General features: G+C 37.8%; 1 protein-coding gene across 1 annotated transcript in view; it reads left to right on the forward strand.

The window, feature by feature from the left end:
• Positions 1-449: 449 nt before the first annotated feature.
• Positions 450-26531, forward strand: part of Dok6 (docking protein 6) — a 178544-nt gene continuing 152462 nt past the window's right edge. Inside the window, exons 1-3 of the mRNA XM_013018903.1 lie at positions 450-539; positions 1698-1805; positions 17163-17277. Of these exons, the coding sequence (XP_012874357.1) occupies positions 450-539; positions 1698-1805; positions 17163-17277 (313 nt within the window). The remainder of the gene's footprint in view (positions 540-1697; positions 1806-17162; positions 17278-26531) is intronic.

A 26531-nucleotide genomic window follows, 5' to 3' on the forward strand; every position in this document is an offset into this window, starting at 1 on the left:
CAGCTGGTCAGCAGCTGGTCAGCAGTCATACCCGGATGCAAAAAGCCAAGCCTGACCGACGCCAAAGCTCCCTTCATCCTCCACTGTGCCGGACCACCTCTCCTCCTGTGTGCGCCGTTTCTAAATCTGTTACAACTTGACAGGAGAATACTGTGATAATAAAAAGGCCAGAATTCTACCCCACCAAAGAACTCCACATAGAATTGAGTTAACTGAAGCGAGACAAGTCATATGCTGATATCATAATTTCTATTTATATATTTTTATGCAAATTCACTGGAGGACTGGGAACAGGAAGGGACCAACAAACAAAACTAACCAAAGAGTCACACCACAGTGAACTAAGCACAAGGGGGTGGAAGGAGGCTGAAGCATCTCATTTCAAGGTGTGAGGTTATGAAAGATTCGAAATAAAAAGCGCATATGATCTCCAGAGGACAGACGGACACATGGGTGTGTGCAAGCAGCTCAACTATCATGGATGTATTTTTCAAGGCTACCGGGGAATATCCAAGGAAAAGAGCAGCAGTGGTCTAAGGGTGTGTGTTCACTGCTGTTCTACTGGTCTTTATATGATTGTTCAAAGAGTGCTTGTTAGCATGGGAAATCCTGTCTTTCAGTGAATAAAAGCAATGCCCAGGGAACTCATATGAAAGAAATTTATTATCTGTCTTTTACTACTTGCAAATACACTGTGATGATTATGCGATAAAAAGACATAAAAGAGAAATATAGTGATGTATATTTCTGAAATCTTTTCCCAATGAATGAAGGAGAAATTCCAGAAACAAACAAACAAACATTCTAACTTGAGACTTTGAAAGTTGTGGGCAATCTGCACTTCCCAGCCTGTTGAATTTCTGGAAAGACACATTTTACTACTTTGCCTTTAAACTGACAGAGAACATTTGATGTGATAATGTGACAGACGTTCTCAAAGGCCACTATTGATTACTATTAGAGAATACGTCCATGTCATTAGTATTTGAAAAGTCAGGCCATATGTGTGTTCTAATCTCAACATTATCTCTAACTTCATCTTAAAATAAAGGCAGCAGTAATTTCCTGTTTGATTCACTAATTATGAAAATTGTATACATCATTTTGAAACTGATAATATTTAACAAAAGAGTAGTTACCATGAGACTACAGAAGAATGACACAGATAATGCTCATTATTATAAGAACACATTTCTTGCTGCCTTCTAGGTCAACATATGAGCATCTGTTTTAAAAAAAAACCTAGAACTAATTTTTAAATGGGATGCTTTTTTGGAACTTAGAAAATTACAGAAAATTATGTGTTTATATCTCATATCACCTTGTTAAAGACCCAGTACACTAACAGGAAAAGTGGAATTCTAAGAATAAATTGTGTATGTGATATTCATACCTAGGTGAAATGGAATTCTAAGAATAAATTGCATATGTAATATTCACACTAGGTGATTTACTTTTATTATAGACTATCGCCTCAAACAGTGAAAACCCTATCACTTACCTTCTTATGAAATACCACATCTGTTAAAATGCTATTATTTTAGTTGGTTACTACTTAAAGTCTTTGAAAGGTTCTCTAGAAAATAAGTGGATTTTACAAAATTCATTCCCAGTAGATGAAATGGATAGGTAAAATTCCCCATGTAGTACAACTCAGAGGAAAACATAGATAATCAGATTTCTTTATTTGCTTTCAGATTTTCAGGCGATGCTGGTTGGTTTTCAAGAAAGCGTCTAGCAAAGGACCCAGAAGGTTAGAAAAATTTCCAGATGAAAAAGCGGCTTATTTTCGAAACTTTCACAAGGTAAGTCACGGAGCTGGCCGTCACTGGGGAATAACCAGGTCCCCAACAGGATGTGGAGACGTGTTGCTGATAGATGATGCCTACAGAAGGCAGAAGTGCATGGCCGGGATAAAATGCCTCTGTTCTGAGAAATGCAAAAGTTATTTTTCTTCCTTCTTTTAATCATCAGCTGTAAATGCCAGGGGTGCATCTGCAGATCGTTTTTATTGCTACTTTGCAAAATGAGATGACACATATCTCAACCGGATCATTTCTGTAGGTGCTGAGTAAGCACTTCCTCCCTGTTCAGGTTAATTGTGCACTTGTTACATTGATTTAAACTCTGGCCAATATCTAGGAAATAAAACTTCTGAGACCAGCTTAACTACTGCTAATGATATCATTCACATGTAAGGCATTCACTGTTTAGTTGAGTTTTTAACAAGCAAATGGTCGTTGGGCATATGTAGAGATTTAGCATATGTTTAAAGCATATAGGTTTTCTAAGAATTAGAAGAGTAGATAACATAACTTCCAACGGGCAATGCATATGGCCTTCTAAAAATATCTTCGATAGAATCCTTAAATAAGTTTATAGGTTTAGTAAACATTAATTCTAATTACCCTTCGGTGGTACCATAGCATGTCATCCCAAATAATACATTGAATATCTGGATTTTTATTTTAGATGATATGCAGTTCTAATTTCTCTTTCTATTAGTAACATTGTTATCTGATAATAAATTCAACTAACCCATCTACACAAATAACTATCATGTAGATTATATTTAAACCTGTTACTGAAACAGCTGACTTTCTATAACTCTTTGTGACTTATATAGTTAATTGCCAGAAAAATTAAGTTCAAGTTTCTACTCCATCACTTAGGCATAGCTCATACATATTTGGTTTTCTCATGAGTGGATGTATTATTTTTTTTCCTTTTTTTTGCTGATCGTGGGGCCTAAACTCTGGGCCTGGGCACTGTCCCTCAGCTCTTCAGCTCAAGGCTAGCACTCTACCACTTGAGCCACAGCTCCACTTCTGGCTTTTTCTTCTTATGTGTTGCTGAGGAATTGAACCCAGTGCCTCATGCCTGCAAGGCAAGCACTTTACCACTGAGCCACCTTCTCAGCCCCTGGATGTATTTTTAAATTATCATAATACATGTGTCTAAAGATTATTTGAGAAATGATGTCTTCAAGCAGACAATACCATTTTACCTGTTCTCACTATGCAAGAAGTTAATTGAACTCTAGAGTCTTACTATTATTTTTGTATTATGATATAATAATCACTGGAATTTTGAAAATAAGGTTAAGCTTAATGAGGAATTTCTAGGTCATGAAATGTAAGCACCTGACATTTATGCTATGAGATGATTTTTAATTAAAAAATTTATTCAACAGAAGGCTTATGGTTATATAAGTCAGGCAGAGTACATTTCCTTCAGAACATTTCTCTGAAATCAGTACCCAGAGGCAGTAATGGTGGCACTGTCCTGTGTTCTAATCACTGTAAGGGTAAAGCAGAGGGACATCATTTTCAAGTTTAGATCTAGCAAGGGCAAAGAGCTGAGTAAGAGTGCTAGGCCCTGAGATCAAGCCCTAGTACAGGCCCAACGCAATTAAAAACTGTGGGGCTACAAATACATGAGGGCCATTAGTGCAGTATGTATGTTTGTGAGTCTACTGTGTCTAGTGCCAAGTTAGGTACTGAGGTTCAGAGGTGTCCTTGTCTGCATGCTAAGAACAGGGCTGCTGTCTGGAAAAATACCATACTGCATGTGAGAATTGAAGGATTTGGAGTCACCACTAAGTGCTTAATTTAATAACTCATTGTTTTACATTTTTGTATAATCTGACAACGTGAAAGATTTATAAATACATGAATAGCTAATGGTAATCAACTTTGATGAGTGATAGAGCAATAGTTCACTCTGCTTTTGGACATCAGGACTTTAAAATGGATGTGACATTAGACATTACTCTGTTTCAATAGAGCAAAGTAATAGAGGGAAATGGATTCCATGGAGGAAAGAAAAAAAAGCACTGGATTGTGAGAACTGAAAAGTTGCATTATGGGTTGATTTGCAAAGAAATTGCATACTCCAGTGCTGGCAAACTCTGAAAGCAGAGCTGGAGAATGGTAAATGCTTGAGGACTTGGTACAGAGTCTGTGAACACTTTACAAATGCAGTGAATTGGTTTTCCGAAAAGTTTAAAAGGCTTGTCATGTTTGTTAATGTTTTAAGTACTTTAAACTAGAAATTAGTCATTTTGACTTACTGTGAAGACTACTGTGGTGATTAGACAATACATTAAAATAACTGAGCAAATGAGTGAAATATTTGTAAACTGTAGGAGAGAATTTGGAAAAATAAACTAATAATACAATTATTTCTTTACCAACCTTAATTCTGTGGTCTGCCCTATCTGGAAAATATATACATTATCAACTAATGAGTATTGATGGTCTCATTTAGACATTTGATATGTTTACTGTGAGAGAGATCTTGCTGCATAAATCCGTTTTTATATGAAACTGTTGTAAAATGGCATATACTTCTTTAACTTCTTGCTGGAAAAGAATTTGAAATTCAAATTACTAGCTTCTGAAGGAAGTTATTAAAAATGCATTAGAGTTTGAAAATGTAGCTGTATGTAATTGTCATAACAGATATTCAAAACAAATTTATCCTAGATGAAAACTAAGCTAGAGCAATTTACATAGGATCAGCTAATAAATTTTCCTTAATTTTCTAAGCCGATGAAAAAAGAAACAGCTGATAGAAATGTTAATGAAATAAATAGGAGTGTTGCCTCTAGGGAGGGAAATATAAATAAAATCTACTGGAAGGATGAATGAAGACGGAGTAAAGTTCCAGAGATGAAAAATACAAGGTATCAGAAAAGTGATGCTTGAATTGAGACCTGTCTCCTGTCTAAATCCTCTATAGCCTGGTATTGTAACATCATTTTATCCTACCTGCTTTCCTCTGCCTAGCCTTAGCAGGGTTCTATTTAAAACACACTTTGGAGGTAGTCCAGGACTTACTTCTTGTGATGAAATCTTTACTGTGGAAACCTCTGTATGATTGATCTGAGCTTGACTTAGAGTAGGTAGCAGTTTGATTCATACTAGAAAAAAATGATCCTTTCACTTTTTAAAAAGCATTCCCTTAAAAGCAGAATGTCTTGGAAGTGCGGACGCAGACCATGCACAAAGAAGAACACTTACTTTGCTTTCATGAAGAGATGGTTCCATGCGTGGATGAGCACATACTTGATATTGTATGAAAGATGTTCAAAGGTTTGGTGGCTCTTGACATTCTGGCTAGAGGTTTCCAGAGTGAACCTCAATTATTGGAATACAGGTCTCTTCTTCCATCAATACATGCATCCATCTGTGGTCTCATATCTTGGAGAAATTATTGTTTGTGAGCATAAAGCACTTTTTAACACACACACACACACACGGGTTTGCTGTAGTCATACCCTAACTCACGTTAGGGAATGTTGTTTGATCCATGCTATCCCGTGATGATACCTCAGGGAGAATTCAGTGACATCGAAGGTGAAAGCTTCATTAAGCAGGATGGTAAAGAGTGGACATGCCCCAGATGAGGAACCTGGGAATGGTGACTGCAGTCTGACATAAGCAGGAAGGCCATGGGTTAAGACCCTTTGCTGCAAAGTTGTGATCTCAAAATAATAGGGAGCGTTCATACCTACCTTGATCTTGGTACTGTCTGACCTGAAGTCAGTAAAACTTCTCAAGTCAAAATGTCTCCAAGTGAATTATCCGGTATGGCTGATGTCCTAGAAAATACTTGACTTCGTATCTGGAATTATTTTTGTAACCTCTCTAATTTTACAACAGATATGGATCAGACTCTTAGAAAACATCTGTATGATTGGTCTGAGACTGACTTCAATTTTGCAGCCATATAATTTATATAAGAGAAATCACTGCTTTTCTCTCACTTGTTGGTGGATGGAGGACCCTGGGGACTGAACCTACTAGGCCGTGGCTCTCCCATAGATCTACATGTATATCCCTATCTCACTTTTTAAAAGAGCCATTCATTTTCTTTTGTGCAACTCTTAAATGATTCTATCATAAAACAATATAGGATATAATTCAAACACATTTCCTGGGTGTCAAATACAAACAATACAATAGCACACACACTAAAAATATTGCTACCTGTAAGGTATCATGAGAAATACAGGATAGCAACTGGTATGCACATCGTTTCTGCCTCCAGTGATGCATCCAGCATCAGTCGAGGAAAAAAGTTGAGACCCATTTGCATGATACCTTACAGTATTTTAGCAATCCATTTTGCATGGTGAATCAGGTAATGTGAGAGAACATTTGATACCACAGTGTTGTTTTGACATGATTTCCTCTATTTCAGCAACGTTTTTTACATTTCATAGTTTGCGATCCAATAAGTGTAGTCTTTCAGAAATTTTTTCTGCGTGTTATTTTTAATTCATTTTTTTAAATTCATCAATGAAGTATGACTATTTGGCAGGTGCCAGTGACTCACATTTATAATCCTAGCTACCTATAGGCAGAAATCAAGCTAAGCTATGCTTACACACAAGACCCCATCCCAATTCATAGTTGAGTGCAGTAGCACAGCTGTGTGTGGAGTGTGCGGCTGGGGTGCCAGCCCAGCTCAGCACACACACAGGACCCCATTCAAAAGCAGAATATGGCCAGGCGCCATGGCTCATACCTGTAATCCTAGCTACTCAGGAGGCTGAGATCTGAGGATTGCGGTTCAAAGCCAGTCCGGGCAGGAAAGTCCATGAGCCGCTTATCTCCAATAAAACCACTAGAAAACAAGAAGTGGCGCTGTGGCTCAAGTGGTAGAGCGCTCACCTTGAGTTGAAGAGTGCAGGGAAAGTGCCCAAGCCCAGAGTTCAAACCTCACCACCGACAAAAAAAAAATACGTGCAAAAAGGCTAGAAACAAGACAGAGGGCACACATCCCTTGAATTGGAATCCTCGTACCACCAAAATAAAAATATGAAGTATGCCCAACTATCCAATAGCTGACAGATGCAGCAGATGGCATGCACATATTCCTGAGAATAAATGCTTTTTATATCACTACTGGAAAGGTACACATACTGTTCAAGTAATGAATTTGTTTGCAATTTGTAAAATACTGCAGTACAATTTGTTGTTGTTGGTGGTGGTGGTCATGGGGCTTGAACTCAGGACCTGGGCACTGTCCCTGAGCTTTTTTGCTCAAGGCTAAAGCTCTTCTACGTTGAGCCACAGCGCCACTTTTGGTTTTCTGGTGGTTAATTGGAGATAAGAGTCTTACAGACTTTCCTGGCCAGGCTGGCTTTGAACCATCAACCTCTTATCTCACCCTCCTGTGTAGCTAGGATGACAGGAGTGGGTCACCAACGCCCTAATTTATTCTAGAATAGTACTTACTGTAAATGTTTATGTAAATGTTTATGATATTCTACTATATAAAATACTTCCCAAGTTGATTTCAAATTCATAAATAATTTTAATAACGTTTTTGATACAAATGCTTACTACAAAAAGAAAACTTCAGTGGCCATTGAACATTGAATTTTCCAGTTTGTAGACAAGAGTAACAGCAAGGCACATTTGATTATTTAGAGCATTCTAGGCTTTCAGAGTTAGTGACATTGTTTTAGAGCAAGGGTTTTATTGGTTAGACTTGAATTATTGCCACAAATGATTTGAACCTCTGAAGAAATAGTTGTGTTCTTGCTATATAGTATTGATAGAAGCAAAGAATTTGGTTTTATTTGCTTAACTTATTTGGAGACAGATATTTGACTGTCATAACCCATCAAACATGTACACACATGCACATTGGCATTTTCCTAGATATATATTTTGTTGCCTACGTTTTAAACCACCCTTGATAGGGTCAATAAACTTTCCATTGTTATGTACATGTTTTCTTCTCAACATCTCTTTTCATCCCTTGTCTGATTTATTTCTACCTCTCCTCACTAAATGTCTAAGAAGTCTTGCTTATTAAAACTTTTTTTTTGTTTTCTTTTGTTTTTGTTGGTCATGGCGCTTGAACTCAGGGCCTGGGTACGGTTCCTGAGCTCTTTCACTCAAGGCTAGCACTCTATTACTTTGAGCTGCAGTGACACTTCCAATTTTCTGGTGATTAATTGGAGATAAGAGTCTCCTGGACCTTCCTGGCTGGGCTGTCTTTGAACCTTGATCCTCAGATCTCAGCCACCTGACTAGCTAGGATTACAGGTGTGAGCCAGCATGCCCAGCTTGCTTACTAATATGCATTTGCTATTATTACTAGTTCTTTATGGATAGGCTCAGTTACTCTTTGTACATCTTGAAATACTTTGAACTTTCTTTTTTATTATGAAAAATATTTTTAAATTTTGAGTTCCTGTGTAATATTTTGTCGATGTCTCTTTAAATGAGAGTATATATTGTAAATGCATATAAATTATGTATTTAAGTTATATTATATTTTAGTTAATGTATTTTTTCCAAATATGCTATTTATATTTCGTATCCATGATTTTAACTATATGCATTATAAGCTTTTAATTATATTGTATGCACATTATAGAATGTAAATTGTATCATTTTTAAAAGATAATGCAACTTATATTACTAATAAGCTTATAAATTTATAAATATTCCAGATATGCTAGAAAAAAAAGTCTACTTTCATTGCTGTCAGGACGCATGTGTGGTTCCAGACAGATCCTAGAGATTGATTCTGCTAATTGAGTTTTGAGGAATTTCCTCTCTTTGCTTAGGACATGCATAATGTTTCGCAAAGTGTAAGATGATGTTGTCATCTGTGATTGGATCATAGTCAGTCCTTTTTATTTTTCCGTGCACCATGTAGCCTTCTGGACAAATGTCTGTGTGTTTCCAAATGCCTCCTGGGAACCAAGTTTGATGGATTATCTCAGAAGCCAGGATGCGAAGGGGGGCCCAGTGAGCAATCAATACCATGTCTTAACAAGTCATCATTTCCTTCTGGACTCTTCTGTTATTTTCCCACTTGGAATCTGGCTTGTGACACTTTGCAAGCTTGCTCGCAGTTTGTATTTAATCATACCCTGTCTCTGCAAGAGTCACAGACCATTTTCAGCGAGACCATCGCTGGCCTCTCATCCAGTTCTTCTCATGCTCCTCGTTCTTGTTCTTCTGTCACATTTTCAGTAAACTCGTGATGCATCTGCCTGGACATCAGATGTGTACAGTGAATATAGAGGATTGAGTTTGAAGCCATCCTGAGCAGACAGATCTTAGACACTCTTATCTCCAGTTGACCAGCACAAAGCTAGAAGTAGAGATGTGGCTCAAGTGGTAGAGCATCAGCCCGAAGAAGAAAAAGGCAAGAGAAAGCTCATGGCCCTGAGTTAATTTAATTTAAAGTAATAGATCTCTTTAAAATGTTCTGCTCCCTCTTTATGCACCCAAACCATTAAACAAAGCATATTGGTGTCTAAAAATAATGTAAAGAGCAGAGTAGACCCACACTTGGAGCATCCTTCTCCTCCCGACCTCCGGTGACCTCTCCTGAAGAGCCACTTCCTCCCTCCCTGGCGGCTGGTTCCATAGTCGAAGGGCACTCACCCCTCCGAGTCGAAGGGCACTCACCCCTCCGTAACTGCTCGTCTTGCTGTTGGCCCCATCCGTTGTCAGGAGGTGTCTTTCCCAGGAAGGCTTTGTCACTTGTCACCTTGTTCCTGCTTTTCCTCCTGGGACCCCAGAGCTGAAGGAACTCGAGGACAGGAAGGTCTTTGTGGAGTGGATTTCTACCACCCACGGGGCTGTCTGTCAACCCCAACCCCTGCTCAGGCTCTGGAAAGCTGCATTAGAAGGTTGTGGTGAGACTTTTTAAAGTAAAAATATGCTTAATACTTTCAGAATTACAAAATGGAGATATTTCCATTGCTCTCCAGAACTTTTGGCTAGCACAGAATTGCAAAAATAATGAGCTGCATCCTGAAAATTTCGTACATGCGCAGAATGTAGCATTGGATTGCAGTTACCCTCCTACGTTACTCTTTTGAACCCCCTGGTCCTTAACAAGCCCGGCTTCCACTCTTTTATTGCAATATTTGTATTTTTTTATGTTTCGTACATGAAATATATTTGCTATACTTACTTTTTTTAGTTTGGTTTATTTCACTTAATGCAATGACTTCAGGTTCCAAGAAAGTTTCTAGAAATGGCATGGCATCATGATGATTAATACTCAATTACGTATGTAAGCCACATTTATCCATTCTTCCGTTGATGGACACCTAAGCTTATTGTTCATCTTGACTGTTGTGTATTGTTCAGATATGTGTAAAATATGCTTACAGGAGGGGTGCATAGCTCCTGCTGTAGCTGGTAGTTCTATTTTTAATGTTTTGAGGAACCTGCATACTGATTTTCAAGGTGTCTGGAGTGTATTGCATTCCTACTTACAGAGTACAAATAGTTAATTTCCCCTCATTCTGGGCAATGTTGGTTGATTTCTGTTTTCTTGATGATTTCCACTCAGACTTGGATGAGATGGAATGTCAGTGTAGTTTTGGTTTGCATTTATTTGATGGCTAAAAAGGCTGACATTTCTTTCATGTAATTTTTGGCCAATTGCACTTTGTCTTTTCAGTCTGTGTGTCTGTTTGTTGATTGGATTGTTGGTCTTTTGATATTATATTTTTTCAGTTCTAAAGGATTTTCTATTGGGTGAAGAGCAAATGGATTTTTCTCCCATCCTGTAGGCTTCATTAACTGTTTCCTTTGCCTTGTAGAAGAGTTTTGATTTAGTACAATCTCTGAGCTGTTGACTGTCCTTTTAGGAAATATTTCTCACGATATTTTGAAGTTCTCCTGTTTTCCCCTCATATTTTCCAAGTTTCATCTCTTCCTTCAGATTACTTAAAATTGATTTTCTTTTTGGTCCTGAGCCTTGAACTCTGGGACTGAGCGCTGTCCTTGGGCTATTATTTGCTCTACCATATTGCACCACAGCACCACTTGCAGCTTTTTCTGTGATTAATTGAAAATAACAGCCTCATGAAATTTCCTACCTGGGCTGGCTTCGATCTGTGATCCTCAGATCTCAGCCTTCTAAGTAGTTAGGATCACAGGCATGAGCCAGGCACCTGGCTTAGCATTGATTTTTTTTCAATAAAAGGTGAGAGATAAGGACCTAGTTTCATTCTTCTACACATGGATTTCCAGTTTTACCAACCCCATTTGCTGAAGAGGCTATACATTCGGTGGTGTGTGTTTTTTGGGATTTGATATAGAATCAGGTTCCAGTGGATCTTCTTTTCTGGGAGATCTTCTCTTCTCTGTCTGTTTTTAATGTCAATATTGTGACTTTTTTACTATTGAGAATCTGAAACATATTTTTTGATGGTGGTTTTATTTAAATTTTATTGTCAAGGTGATATCCGGAGGGATTACAGTTACATAGGTAAGGTAGTGAGTACATTTCTTGTCTAACTTGTTCCCCCAGAATCTGCAGTGTATTTGTAAGTATCAAATTGTGGTGTTGCTCTTGACAATGAGGAAGGGTTTTTTTGCCTTCAGATGAATTTTAGGTTTTTATTTCACTTCTATGAAGAATGTTATTGGTATTTTGATGAGGATTGCATTGAGCCCATAGATTGCGTGGATGAATACTTTCTCTTCCCTTTCATGGAATAGTCTATGAAGCAATACCATTAATATGTGTTAGAAGTCTGGTGAAATTCATCATTTCATGACAACTCAATAGCACCTACAATGAACTGTCTGCAAATAAGGGCATATTTATAGTTTCTAGGGCTTATAATTTGTATCTTTTTGAGGACCTGTTCAACCCACTACAATGAGGAAGCGATTCCAGTTTATACATCTGCTAGCTACAGCCATAGAATCTAAACAGTAGCCCTTAACACGTTTTCGGTAAAGTTGTGGCTTTCTAGGTGAGTGCAGTGTTATAGTCAGTGAACTACATTAGACAGGATGAATGTATGATGCCAGTATGTGCATATATTGCCCCAAAATCACTCAGATGTCTTACAACACCTCCTATTATGTAATACCAGTTGTTCAATTATATGGTTTCCAGAGTGATGACAAAGAAACAAACTCTTCTTTGCAGGCCACTACAGATGTATCTATTTATTTGTTTTATATACTTTGGGGTTGTGATTGGCTGGATCATCATGAGGTGACGAGGCTGACTCTGAGTCACTTCTCACAGCCATCCTGATGCCTCGCTGGGTGGAGGAGCTTTCTACCCAGCCCTGAAGAACATAATGGTGAGAGAGGCCATTGATTGAAGGGCCAACTTCATGCTGCCCAGCCTTAGGAGAGCTTTGCCGAGAGAATGCTCATCCTTAATGACCTCCCTCCATGGATTGACTCACTTGCCCCTGAGTAGCCACTAAGTCTTCCTCTGTATGGAAAGTTTGAGGTATATCACCCAGGTATGGAAAGTCTAAGCTGAACCCTGAGCTGTTTCCACAGATGGACAGGTCTGCTGGTACCTGAGCTACTTCCTAATAGGGTCTTCTTTTGTCGGGCTCAAGTGTCCCCACTCAAGTGCATGTGGCTTTTGTCTTTAAAAGCTTTGTTGAGCTCTGTTCCGGGGGGCTGTAGGTGGTTGAGACAAGAGGCTCTCCGATAAAGACTCCCAATGTGGCTTCTCTGTTTCTCGCCTGAAACTCAGTTACCTTACAGCAATCAGATGCAAACCCATGGAAGCAGGGGAGGGCTCTAATGTCAGTTCTCATATCATTTTATCCATAATCATTTCTAGGGAATGCATTTTGTAATATGGTTTAATATTTGAGATGCTTGATGGCGGTCAAGGGTGTGAATGACCAAGCTTGTAACCGTTGACATTGGGCTTGTTGCATAGTCAGTTACATGACCCAGGGTGTCCATCCATGAACTGTACTGGTTTTTTTCAATAGTGCATTTTTGTTCTTCTTGGCAATAAAAGGCAATTACAGGGAATCAGACACTGGAAATATTGATGTAATTTTTTTGGGGGGGGGTCCGGTCGCGGGGCCTGAACTCTGGGCCTGGGCGCTGTCCCTCAGCTCTTCAGCTCAAGGCTAGCACTCTACCACTTGAGCCACAGCGCCACTTCTGGCTTTTTTCTTTTTGCTTATGTGGTGTTGAGGAATCGAACCCAGGGCCTCAGGCATGCAAGGCAAGCACTCTACCACTGAGCCACCTTCCCAGCCCTTGATGTAAGTTTTGTTCAAAGGAAATGATAGAACATGTGCAAATTTATCATCAACTGTTGAAGAATACAAAGAATGAAATAATACAAAAATTTTTATTATTGTATGAAAAGTTTAGAAGTGATGCCTAGAAAGATTGGCATGTATTAAGCATAATAATAATTATAATAGTAATAAATCAGTACAATCCAGTCTTTCATTGGGAAAATCAAAATTCCTTATCCTAATAAAGCTTTATTAAACTTGCTCCTAACATCTTCCTTTTCTCAAAAAAAAAACTTGTCACATGGTTTATAAATTAAAAAATGAATAAAATATTAGGAGGCTTGATGAGAAGAGTGCAATTTTTGTTCTAGTATGTTTGATTCCACTTGAAAATAATACAAAAGTTAAATTTCATTTTCCTTTCAAAGGATAATTAGGTTAGCAAAAAACATCAAGCACTTTAACAGACAGACATTCACTCTCAATAATCATGAAGCAAACTGTTAAGATTACAATTTTATAATGGTGTCAATAGCTAGATTTTTTTCACTTACTCATATGATAGTGAATTGTGTCAATATAACTTTATAATATAAGATCTGAATTTATACTTTACTAGTATTTAGTTCAACTTTCACTGTTAGACTTGGGAAAAAAGACATAAGTAAATACATGGTATTTTTTAAAATACTCGCATTTTCTTGGAGCAAATATTACCATATTGTTCAGTCTATAGTATTCCTCAAAGTGACTAGAACAAGTAAAATGTTGTCATTATTCAGAGCAGAAAAAATGGAATCCAATTACCATTTGAGGTACAAGAATAACAGCATTTCCCTCTCTGGTGTTTGGTATTCTTTTTATTCATAACTTCTAAAATATCTAAATATGTCTTTCCTCATATCATTGAGCCTAAGAGAGGAAATTTCTTCCTCAGTCCTTTCTTCTGCCATAGATTTTGAAAGCAATAATCAGTTTACAATCACATTGTGGTCTTCACCATTAAGAATCCATGGCAAAACCGCACATAAATAAAACCTGTGTTGATAACATTCATGCAAAAATTTAAAAATACATTGCATGAGTTCACAGATTAACAATTGTCTCTACTTACTGAGTTTCCTGTAAGAGGACAAATTCTACTTTATTTTTGAAATTTAACATTATAAAAATAAAATTGGGTGAGAGTAAAACATGGAAATTATGTTTTTGTAAAAAAAATCTGCTTACTTAAAATCTAAAAGTATCATGTCTACAATAGATACAAAGTTAGAATAGAGGTCTTCCTTTAACCAGTCTTAGTTCAGTGTTTTACTCCCATTACAAGGTTTACAGCTGTCATTTTTTAACTTTCATCCTGAATAAGACATAAATTTCTATAGAAAGATTATGTCATTCATCTTTGACATGTCTGCATATAATACCATGAATTGCTTAAATTGTTCTTTGAAATAAATAAGTAACATCAATCATCCGAGTCCTCATTTGAGTTCACTTATATTTGGGTGCTAATTTTATCATTTATCAGATCATAATATTTTCAGCTGTTGATAATGGTATTTATCGATTTGGATCTGAACATCCTGAAATAGTTTTAGATATTTTTTCCTTCAATTCATGTTATTTAAAATAATTAATTTCAAGGAGCTCATTAAATTAGAATCAACATTTAGTGTTCTTTTTTTTTGGGGGGGGGTCCAGTCGTGGAGCCTGAACTCTGGGCCTGGGTGCTGTCCCTGAGGTCTTCAGCTCAAGGCTAGCGTTCTACCACTTGAGCCACAGCGCCACTTCCGGCTTTTTTCTCTTTGCTTATGTGGTGCTGAGGAATCGAACCCAGGGCCTCAGGCATGCAAGGCAAGCGCTCTACCCCTGAGCCACCTTCCCAGCCCCAACATTTAGTGTTCTTATAACCTGTGAAAATCACTTTTCAGAAAAAAATGTTACATTTTGAATTATGAAAAATTTTCTGACTTCACTATTGAAAAGCTCTAAAATTTCACAATCTTAATAAATGTTCAAAAATTTTCTGTCATATTGACAAGTTTTAGCCTCATAAAGTCATTTTTTATTTTCAGAATTGTAGAAATTTGCATTTAAAAGTTGTGCTCATCTAAGTATAACAATATATAGGATCAAGACAATAAATCCATTCTGATATTGAGTAAAAACAAAAATAGTAGATTCAAATATGGTCTTAACCTACATCTCTGTGCTTCAGAAGTCTTTTCAAACAAGATTGTATACTCCTCATTGGTACTTTTTACTTTCGCTTGTCATTTGCTAATCTCTCAAAGAGGTGATAGCTCCACCTTGGAAACCAACCACAAAAGCCCATTTTATTCTGGAAGCCATAGGAACAGCATGGAGAGGCAAACCCATTTCTAAATGTAAATTTTACAAAAGAGCAAACATTTTGCTAGAACTGCATCAGACACCAGATTCCCCAAAGCCCTAAGGCTGGACAGGCCCATGTGCCTGCCACATTTCCCGAGGCCATCCATTAATTTCCTCATTTTATTTTTCTTATGAGAGTACCAAAAATAAAATTCACAGTATCGGTTTCAGTCTTCTCTTACACTTATCAATTAAAATGTTAGTAAAAATTAGTATTTATAGATGGAAATATGTATGCACACATAGATGTATGTAACTTAATATGCAAAATACATGTACATATATGTCTGTGTATGCATGTACACCTCACACAAAAATTTCAGTCTGTTATTACTAAAATTACTGATCTTACCCATCTTAATTTTGCATGATAATCTTCAGGGAGATGACTAGAAGCAGAGAGAGCACTATAAATAAGGGACATAGTGAAATAACGCACTTAGATTGTGACAGAGCTGTGAGCTGCTTGTGTCAGTGCGTAAAGACGCTGTTCCACACCACCTGGAAAGAAGCCAGGAGTAATGGCCTATAAATCCAGGCCACTCACTATTTTAAGATAGATGACAAATAGCACGAACCTCTTAAAACTGTGGCCACAGTTTTGTCCTACAGTATCCTTTATATGGTAGATACACACCTTTAGTCACACATTGATCAATTTAGCTATATCTGTGCTACTGTGTCTTCATCAATGCCAAAGAGATCACCTTCAACAATAAAGACTTCAGCGTCAACTGATGACCTATTCCTATTGGTTTGTAAGTTCTACCAATGCATTTCCATGAAGGTATTTTTAGGTAAGTTTTCTTAAGGTGCTTTAAGTTACTGACCATTACTTGAGCAATTCAGGATCCCTGTCTACAACAGCACCCTATGTTAGACCCAGCAGTTGAAGTTGTCTGGACAGAATCACTCTCAGCACCCTGCACGTTTGAGTACATTGTGGGATGGTTTTCCTCTTGATCAGCGTGATGATAATATCAACATATCGGTTTTGAGATGATTTTAGGAAAAGTCATATTGTGCATAAACATATAGATGATGCTCGCAATCCTAAAGATGCTAGCTCTCAGAGAAGGGGACATTTTTGTAGGTAAGGAGGTGGCTGTCGCAAACCTAATTGAGGGAAAAATACAAATACATCATGTATCATACATACTCTCTCTGTATGCTGAAATCTTCTCCATCTCACCACCACCAATACCACTCCTTGTCATGCAAGAGTTGCAGCACTCATTAGCTCTGGATCTTTCTAGGCTTCCATTTATCTAAATGATTTATTTCTTAATTACAAGCTTTGCTCTAAATGACTGAATTCCTGAAGGGTAATAGCATTAGCAGGTGCTCATTCAGTCTCTCATGCCTGTCATCTCGTCTGGAGCCTGTACGGTAGACGGGCATGAAGGGAGAGATCAGTTACTGATAGCAAACTCTCTTCTACAGCTGTTTAATGGGAATTGTCTTTGTTCCAGTTGTTCCAGTTGGTCATGGAGGCTGCCAGGTTCATAAAGTACTGTGTGGAGTTACTCTACGCAATCCTCATGTTATATGGTTTCCAAACACAGCAAGCAGTACAAGACTGAGCGAAGAAAAAGACATAGTGGAAAATATTCTGTTCTTCACTGTTTGGGGCTAAAATCAACTAGGCATTAATAGAGTTATTTATTGGAAAGCTGATGGCTTTGTCTCAGTTTTGAGTCTAGAATATACAGTGTATATGAAGCAAAAAGAAAAAATTCTTTTCTTCTTGAAGGTAACCGAGCTTCACAACATCAAAAATATAACGAGACTGCCTCGAGAAACGAAGAAGCACGCCGTGGCAATTATCTTCCATGATGAAACGTCGAAGACATTTGCCTGCGAGTCAGGTAAGACATTACAGGTTTATCTACAGCTCGAGGAAGCTCAGTTGCTTCCAGAGCAATGACCCAGACAGAAGGGGATCACATGTGAGTGGGCTTTGGCTTAGTATAATGACCCTATGTGGTGGAAGAAGTGCAGCACGTTGATTTCTAGGATGTTTGAGATTGTTCTTACCTGTCTGTCTCTAGAGTGTGCTCCCAGGTGGTCAGAGGACCCTGGAGATTTCTGTTCAAGCTCTGAGAGTTAAGTAAACAGTGTCTAACCACGCTGAGGCTGAACTCCTGACTTGTACTCTGCTTTGTGCAGAGTGTAGCTGTAGGCACTTGCTAGTGCAATAATGGGGCTGATGTGCAGGAAGCATGACCACGCACAGCCAAACTCCTGGGACGTTTCCAAACAGAACTTCGAGCAATTTGCTGCCTTCCCTGATTCTCAGTGCTACAAGCCAGTGCATTTCAGGTTAGCATGTCAGTTCGTAAAGCGCTCTGACAGCACTGAGACACAAGCACATTGTCGTTTGAATCTGTGGCATCTTCCGTGTTAGAGGTTTTTTAGAGGTTTTGTTCCATGAGATGGTGTTTTTTCTTTGTATAATGGATTTTGGCAAAGAGTACTAAAGGTTTGACAGATGTGAATTTTAAATAATAACGGAGGCTTTAGGGAAAGCTTATTGTGTATGTGAAGTGAACACAAAAGGCTCCAGTTTTATGTGCTTCAACTGGATTGGTATGAGTAATGTTAGGATGTCATGCTTAACTCTGATCATCTCACTTTGCTAACTAAAACTGCTCATGCCTACTCATTTGCTTACTTTGCTTTTTGCTAAATTGACCTGGAATTTATGAGTGTGATGCCAAGAGGATGAATGCTGACCTTCAGTAAAAGAGGGAGTCGGTGCTTTGTCTATAAGCTCTTGTTTGTAACAGGCTACTTTCCCTAATCTTTACTTGTAGTATGGTGTGAACTCCTGAACACATATTCCTTTGCCATAGCTCAAAGTGATTTTTTTTGTTTCACGAGGTCCTCCATGAAATGTAAATTATAACTAGTAAAGTATAGAATTAAAACCGAAGCTCCGCTTTTGTTGGTAGATGACGTGAAAGATGAAATATAACCAAAATAAAAGATATTATTATTATTGTTTTAAATATTTGGAAGACAGTGAATGCAGTCAACCCTATCAGTCCTGTAAGGAAGGAAAGTACATCATTTGATGCAAAAAGCATTTGACATATCTGAACATCCTCACAACAGTAGCTATACCAATAAACAGGACTTCCTCAACTTGACAAAGGAGCAGTATAACATGCAAATCAACATACTGGAAACTAAATGCTTTCTCTGAAACATTTCAAACAAGGTGAGCTTATCAGGGTTGACTGGATTAGGTATAGAAAAAAATCTGCTTCAGAATAATAGCAATTGCTTCTATTGAGCCATCTGCTAGAATCATATTGAATTGGGCAAGGCCAATGTATTTCTCTTTAAGATCTGAGAAAAAATAGATGCCCATTTTATCACTTTTATTAGGCAAGAGGGACAAATAAAGTAGAAAAAGGAAGTTAAATTATCTCTCTTTGTAGATGACACAATCTTAGATTTACTGAAAACTTCACCACAAGTTACTAGAACTAATAAATTTATTTAGCAATGTCACAAGGGACAAAATTAATGTACAAAAATCAGTAGTGATGCCATTGCAAATAGCCAGTTATCAGAAATAGAAATCAAGAAAACAACTCATTTATAAATAACAACTAAAACTAAACTACCCAAGAAAAAATATAACCTAAAATTTGAAAATTCTATACAGTATAAATTAGAAAATCTTAATGAAAGCTACTGAAAAAGAAACAAAAGTAGAAACATATTAGTGTTCCTGAAGTGGAAGTCGATAGTATTACAATATCCATAGGTTCCCAAGCAGTGTGCAGATTCAGTGCAACCCTTGTCATAATGTACAGAAGGGCATTCTTCATGTAACTGAAAGAGAGTTCTAGAATTTGTGTGGAACAACAATAAGAAAAAACCCAAATACCCAAATGAGGCATTATACTGCAGGATGCATTATACTGTTAGACCTCAAAATACAGAGTAAATGTAAGGTAATGTAAGCAGCATTCCATCAGCATAAATACAAAACTAAGAGTATACCACATAGGTATAGCCACACCTTTTCAAAACTAGATCATAAGAACGCAATATTGGAAAAAGGTCCATCTTTTCAATATATGCTACTTAGATCTCTGAGAATCTTATGTCCATCAATTTCCAAAACTCTATATGGATTAGCAGCTCAAATAGAAGGCCTGAAATTATAAAACTTCTAGTAGAAAACACAAAGGGTATGCTTTAGGACGTTTGAGTGGATAATCATTTTTAGGTGTAAGACCCCAAATGCATAGGAAACAAAAGCAGAAAGAGAAAAATAGGAATGCATGGAACTAAAAGGTCCACATAGCCAAGAAAGCATTCAATCCAGTGAAGAAAGAGCTCACAGAATGGGAGAAAATATTTGGAAACTATACATCTGGCAAGAAGTTGATATTCACATCATTTAAGGATCTCCACAAACTTAATGGCATTTCCTGATATTTCTCGGGAAAAAAACAAGATGTGCAAATGGCCAACATGGAAAAATATTCAATATGAATGACTAGTTACCTGAGAAATTCTACTCCTGGGTATTTTTCCAATAGATCATAAAGTTACAGTAAAGCCACCAGCACAACCGTGTTCATTGCAACATTATTCACCATAGCCAAGATATGGAATCAACCCCAATGTCCTGCAATGGATGAATGAAGCAAAAAAATGTGGCATATAGACACAATGGAATTTTACTCATCAATCAGAAAGAATGTTATGTACCCTTCTTAAGGAAAGGGAAAGACTTGGAAAAAATTATTCTGAGTGAAGTAAGTCAGACCAAGAGAAATAAAGTTTGCATGGTAGATATAATATACCTATAAATCAATAAGTAAACACCCTGAGTTGTGTGAAAGTGGTTACAAATGCATTACTGAAAGATAATAGTCTCAATGGAGAGTTCAAACAGTATAATTTTTTTTTTAGAAAGACTCAATCAAAGCCCAACAAAAAGCACCAAATGGGTACCTGCAATGAAGGGAGCAGAGCAAGAGGGTAGACAAATTGAGGGTGCTGAGGGATGAGAATGCAGTCAAGAACTCATTGTATATACTACAAAATGAAGAAACGTTAAGGGAAGAGGTGGGCTGGAGGTGGGGTGAGCGTGTTGAAGGGTGACACTGGTCATGATGCATTGTATCCATAAACTACTTTGTTAAATGCCAACTCCTTTGTACAATGCCTTTTTACAACTAGATAATTATTTTTTTAAAAAAATCCACAGTGAGGTATTACTACACTCAAGTAAGAATAAGTAATCTCAAAATGACAAAAAAATATAACAACCTCTGGAAAGAATTTGTAAAAAAAAAGAAAAGAAAAGAAAAGAAACACATATGCACTAATGGTAGGAATATTAGAAAGCACAATGAATACAAGAATCAAGAAAAAATATGTGAAAGTTTCTTAGCAAGTTAAAATATCACTGTCATGTGGCACCCCCACCATGAGGAATATATCTCTCCCCCCCAAAAAAAAGCTCAATCTGTGTGCAAAGAGACATGTAACCATTCCGATCCACTGCAGCCCAATTCACAATAGCAAGAAATAGCAACAGCCTGGCTGTCTGTTACATGATTAATTGAGAAAGCCTGTATGGAACAAATATACCAGGAAATACTACTCAGCCATAAAAATGAAGAGAATCCTGACCTGTGCAACAACACAAGTGGAGATCATTATGTTGGGTAAATGAAACCAGTACCACACATGCTCACTTATATGTAGACTATAAAAATTTATCTTCCTGAAGCTGAGGGTGGGGATGGGGATTACCAGAGGCTGAAGAAGAATGAGGAATGAAGGAAACTGGAAAAGATGATCGATACATACAGATATCCTTTGAGAGGTGTCATAAATTCTAGTGTGTGCAGTCTCACCATATGGACACCACAGATAACAATGATGTATTCTTGCACATCTCACAATGTGTGGAGATAGGATTTTCAAAGATTTCACACAAAGAGGGGGCTAAATTTCTCTTGATTAATACATTGTACAGGTACACGTGTATTGAAATAGAAGATGACTTCTCAGTATTTTGGGTAGAGTTACATTTTAAGTAGCAGTGAAAATTTAGCTTATACTTTCAAGAGAAATAATTCCATCTACAATCGCATCGAAAATAATTAGGTACTTAGAAATTAGTTTAACAAAGTAGGTGCAAGATCTTCACAATAAATACTATAAAACTAGCAGGTACCAGTGAGAGTTCACACATGGAATCCTAGCTATTTGGAAGGCTGAGGCCTAAAGGTCATTGTCTGAAGCCAGCCCAGGAAAGTCTGTGAAACTCCTATCACCAATTATCCACCAAAAAGACAGAAGTCTAGCTGTGGCTCAAGTGGCAGAGCATTAGCCTTGAGAAAACAAACAAACAAACAAGGAACAGGTGTCCAGGCAGGGCCTGGAGAGGCAGCAAGACAATGCAAATTGTTTCAATAATTCTTTTCCAAGAAAAATAGCAACTAGACGTACATATATATGAAAACCTTTCATTAAACTTCTTTGCAAGGGTGTTGCACATCAACATTTACTCAACACATGAAGAAGTAGGCTTAAGAATATTATAAATATGACAATAATTAGAAATGTTTATATCTCAAGAGAATAGTTGAATAATGACATGCCTTATCATGAAAAAACTATGGAATCAATAGAAATATTTCTCATTCTCTGAAGTTTGATTCTTCATTCGACACAGCTATCAGAGAAGTACATGCTTTACAAAAATCACATATTGTGCAGAAAATGTTCAAGGAGTTCCTAACCTCAATGTATCTATGTATTCATATCCAAGTTTTTAAAGTTTTTAAGTATTACTTTGTATCTGGATATCAGTTTATCACATTTCAGTTGATAGAAGTTATATTTCTCAAATTCTGTATCGTTATTTTGAAGAGAACATTATTTTATAAAATAACACTTTTTCCTTACGATGGTTTGTAGTAATCAACAAGATATATCTTTATCTTCTTGAATTACAATTCATCTCATTTTCCTACAAAACATCATGAGAAGATTTCTGTCTCATTCTGTTTCTTGGGCTCTGCGTAGTCTTTCATTCCACATGTCCTCCAGAGAAGGTGCTGGGAGAAACCATAGGGAATTCAAAATGAGAAGTGACCAGCCTGAGCGGATTTTTGTTGTTTTGAGGGTCAGTCATGGGGTGTGAACTTAGGGCCAGCACTGTCCCTGAGCTCTTTTTGCTCAAGGCTAGTGCTCTACCACTTTGAGCCACAGCACCACTTCCAAGTGAGCTTTTCTTTTAATTCACATCTTCAGCTTTATTTAAGCATTAGTGATGAATTCAAACAGCGTATGTTTAAGGCATGTACACACCTTGATACTCTGATAGGGATATACATTATAAACATCATCTCTGCCAAGGTAATTAACACATCTGTCACCTCACAGCTACCATTTTCTCTCTTTCCCTTTTCCTTTCTTTGCTTGTGGCAGCCAGTCTTATGATCTGCCTTCTTGGCAAACAAATAACAATTATAAAACCTGTATTGGTTCCAATGTGTGTCATAGATCCTACAGACACTAGAAATTAATTGCTTTCTGCATCTATGTGAAATCTTTATACTTAGACTTAAGTGGATATAGCCTTCACCTACACTAAGGGCCAGACAGCTGTTTCAGTAACACGAAAAGAATAAATATAAAGGTATGTATATGTTCCTATGGTATGATTCCCCAGAAGGATTATATTTTAAAAATCTCATTTCCTTTATCAGAAAACCTCTAAAATATACAGGCTGCTTAGTTTTAGAAGTAATCACTATGTGCTTAAACATCAGGAAAGATTTTCTTCTATGAAGCTTCTCTACTTCAGGTCCTCAGCCAGCGTAAGAACTTTTTTATGTTTGTGGTTATAGGCTTTTATTAAATTATGAAACTATGACAGGAAAAATGGTATTAAATGATGAAATGATGACAGTAAAAAAGAATAAAACCTGATGATATTTAAATCAGTTATAAAGTAAAATAGATTGTTGCACCTCCCGTCTGTATGACCCAAGCTCACAGCTGGTACATATCTGGGAGAAAGGAGGAAATCTGTTTTATTGACAAATTAAGATATGGAATTAGAGAAACTCACTGCCACTGCCCAAGTCAAATAGCTGTGGACAAATAGTCTTTCTGTCTCATTCAAGTGGTGTGAGTCTAGCACTTTTATGAGCAGTCCCTTACTTTGGGGACAATAAAAGGGATTTCTGTGTACGGATTGCTCAATACAAAAGGCAACTTGCAGCACATTGGAACAACTTACATTTCTAGCTGATTCAGGGATTGTGGGGTAGAATGGCTTGTTTAATACCATCTGCTCCTTAGCTATCCTGCTAAGAGATGTGAAAGAAGTCATTAAAAAAGAATATAGTGGCCTTCTGTGATCTGAAATATGTGGGGATTTTGAAGTTAATTCTTTAGAGGAAGCATAATGTCTGTAGCAGTGGCAATGTGGTGAAACTGCATGTGTAATGCTCTTTACAGACTCACACTGGAGAAAACTATGAAACTTCAGTTGAGTTCTCGCATAGAAAATGTAATCTGAATGATGTGGGTGGTAGGTGGGCAGAGTGTTGTCATGTGGCCTGGGAAAAAATTCAGAGGTACACTCCTGTGAGTAATTTTGATAGGACACTTTCCCTGGTAGTGTACAGAGTCTGTATATGAAGTGTATTGGTAAAGCTGGACACCAGTGGCTTATGCCTATAATCCTGTCTACTCAGAAGGTGGGGCTCTGAGGATGCTGGTTCAGAGCCAACCTAGGCAGACAAATCTGTAGAACCTTTAGCACCAATAAACCACCAAAAAACCAGAGATGGAAGTATGGCTGATGTGATAGAGCTATAGCCTTGAGTGAGAAAGCTAAGGGATAAACCCCCGAGGCTCTGCATTCAAGCCTCAGTACCGGCACAGTGGAATGAAAGAATGAATGAATCTTGTCAGTGGAGTGGGTACAACCCATTGAGAACAGCCCATAAAGAGCCACGAAGCCATACCCATGGAGAACTGACTCTGCCTCCACTGTGTGTGGCTACAGAGGGTCTTGGATTTGGGACACTGGAGACAAGGAAGAAATTAGTTTGCTCTAGAGAAACTAGCTATGGAGGATGGTGAACGATTCATTTAAGCATAGCCTGGTAAACGCATGAATACATAAAATACGGATGCAGCATGGCATAGTCACTAATTGAAGACTGAAATCCTCTAGAAACTTATAGCCTGGCATAAAATCGAGCACATATTGGGAAACCCTTCTTTTTCTGTCCCCAACCACAGTGGTTTTATTCTCAGCTTCCTTCTGGTGTATTTGTGTCTCTGTCTTTGAACTTGGTGAACAACAGGACAGGGTCACTTCATGACCATCTGCGCTGTGACAGTGCTGTGTGTCCCCCTCTGGGCCACCGTAGCTCCTGCCTGCGCTAGGTCCGCCAGCTGTTGCACACAGCTAGCCTGTGCCCTGCCACTGTGCCAGCCATCTCAATTTCCCCCAAGTCAAACGCGTTCCAGAAAGTCATTTCAGACACAACGACTATATGCTGAAGATTTTAGAAACTATGTTTTTAAGTTTTATGATCAATTAGCACACAGTGTCAGCTGGAAAATTGTGGCTGGGGCTCCGATGTTCCCTTTCTTCTTTCGTGCATTAAGAAAATGTACTGTGCTTTATGTTCGGAATTTACATAAACTATATTACCTTTGCTGTCACTTGAAGTTTTGCCATATGCCACTATGTTCTATCGAACTGAGCTTTTTCTGAGACACTAAGCCGTCTATATTTGGATTTCAGGCCTTTTGAAATCTCCCAAGCAGAAAAATGCTTTGAGTATTTTTATGCAGAAAAGGACTCATTTTTAGTATTTATGAGGTTTTAAAAATATTGAATAGGTTTCCTAAAAGTAACAACTCATCTTAATAAACTACAAAGGACAGGTAAAGCTTTTATTTAAACTTCCTAGAAAATGTTTTAGACCATTAATATTCAGGAGCGCAACAGAAATGAAAGCTGAATTTATGTTCGCCTATTTGTTTCTGAATATTTGGAAGAATTCCTCTGCAAACAGATCAGGAAGATGTCGTGAAGTGATTAGTGTTCCCGCAATGCATGTACTCTGGAATCTTAACCCCCAAGCTTTGAATGTGACCTTAAGCAAAATCAGGGCTCCGGCAGACAGGATGAAATGGACATGAAGATCTATGCGCATGGGTCCCTGTGTTTACAAAACCGTGGAAACGGGGATTTACCTGCAGACGCACAGGAGACGGAGGTGGGGACTGGAGCAAAGAGTCCAGAATGCAAGCATTCTGGGGTGTGGGGGGCAGAACAGATCCTCCCTCAGACCTCTGGGAGGAAAACAACCCTGGTTGAACCCTACATGAGGAGTTGTAGCCCCCAGAATCCCTCCAGGGAGGAGTGTTCCACCATTTTAAATCATCCAGCTTATAATGACTCTTGTTGGCAGCACACGGATATTAATTTATATAGAGCTCTTCCAAATCATGTTTGAAACACCAGGTCATCACCAGGCACTAGTGGCTCATACCTGTAATCCCAACCACTCAGGAGGCTTGAGATCTGAGGATCACAGTCCAAAGCCAGCTGAGGCAAGGAAAGTCCCTGAGATTGATCTGCAATTAACCACCCAAACTCCAGAAGTTGAGCTGTGGCTCAAGTAGCAGAGAGAAAATCGAAAAAGCTCAAGGACAGGTCCCGCACAAATAAAACAAACCACAGGTCATAGGGAACTAAGTTACCCTGAGTGAGGTCCAGATGAAAGGCAGGCTAGATTATGCCCGATGGCTGGATTTATGCTTGATAAATGGATTTTGGATATTTTTATCATAAAGAAATTAGAAATGTTTGATAAAATATGCTTGATCTCATTGAAAATTTTTATACTGCACACATGTATCTAGACATTATGTGATACCCTGCGATCCATGGTATCATTTTCATAATTTTATCTACCAACTAAAATGTCATTAATAAAAACATCAGAATAAAGCACAGTAAAAATGTCACAAAAAATGCTACCAACAAGTAGGTGGTGATAAAAGACATTCCATATGTAACATCAAGGAAGAAATTATGAAGTTC

Source organism: Dipodomys ordii, unplaced genomic scaffold (genome assembly GCF_000151885.1).
Source record: "Dipodomys ordii isolate 6190 unplaced genomic scaffold, Dord_2.0 Scaffold43, whole genome shotgun sequence".
NCBI lineage: Eukaryota > Metazoa > Chordata > Mammalia > Rodentia > Heteromyidae > Dipodomys > Dipodomys ordii.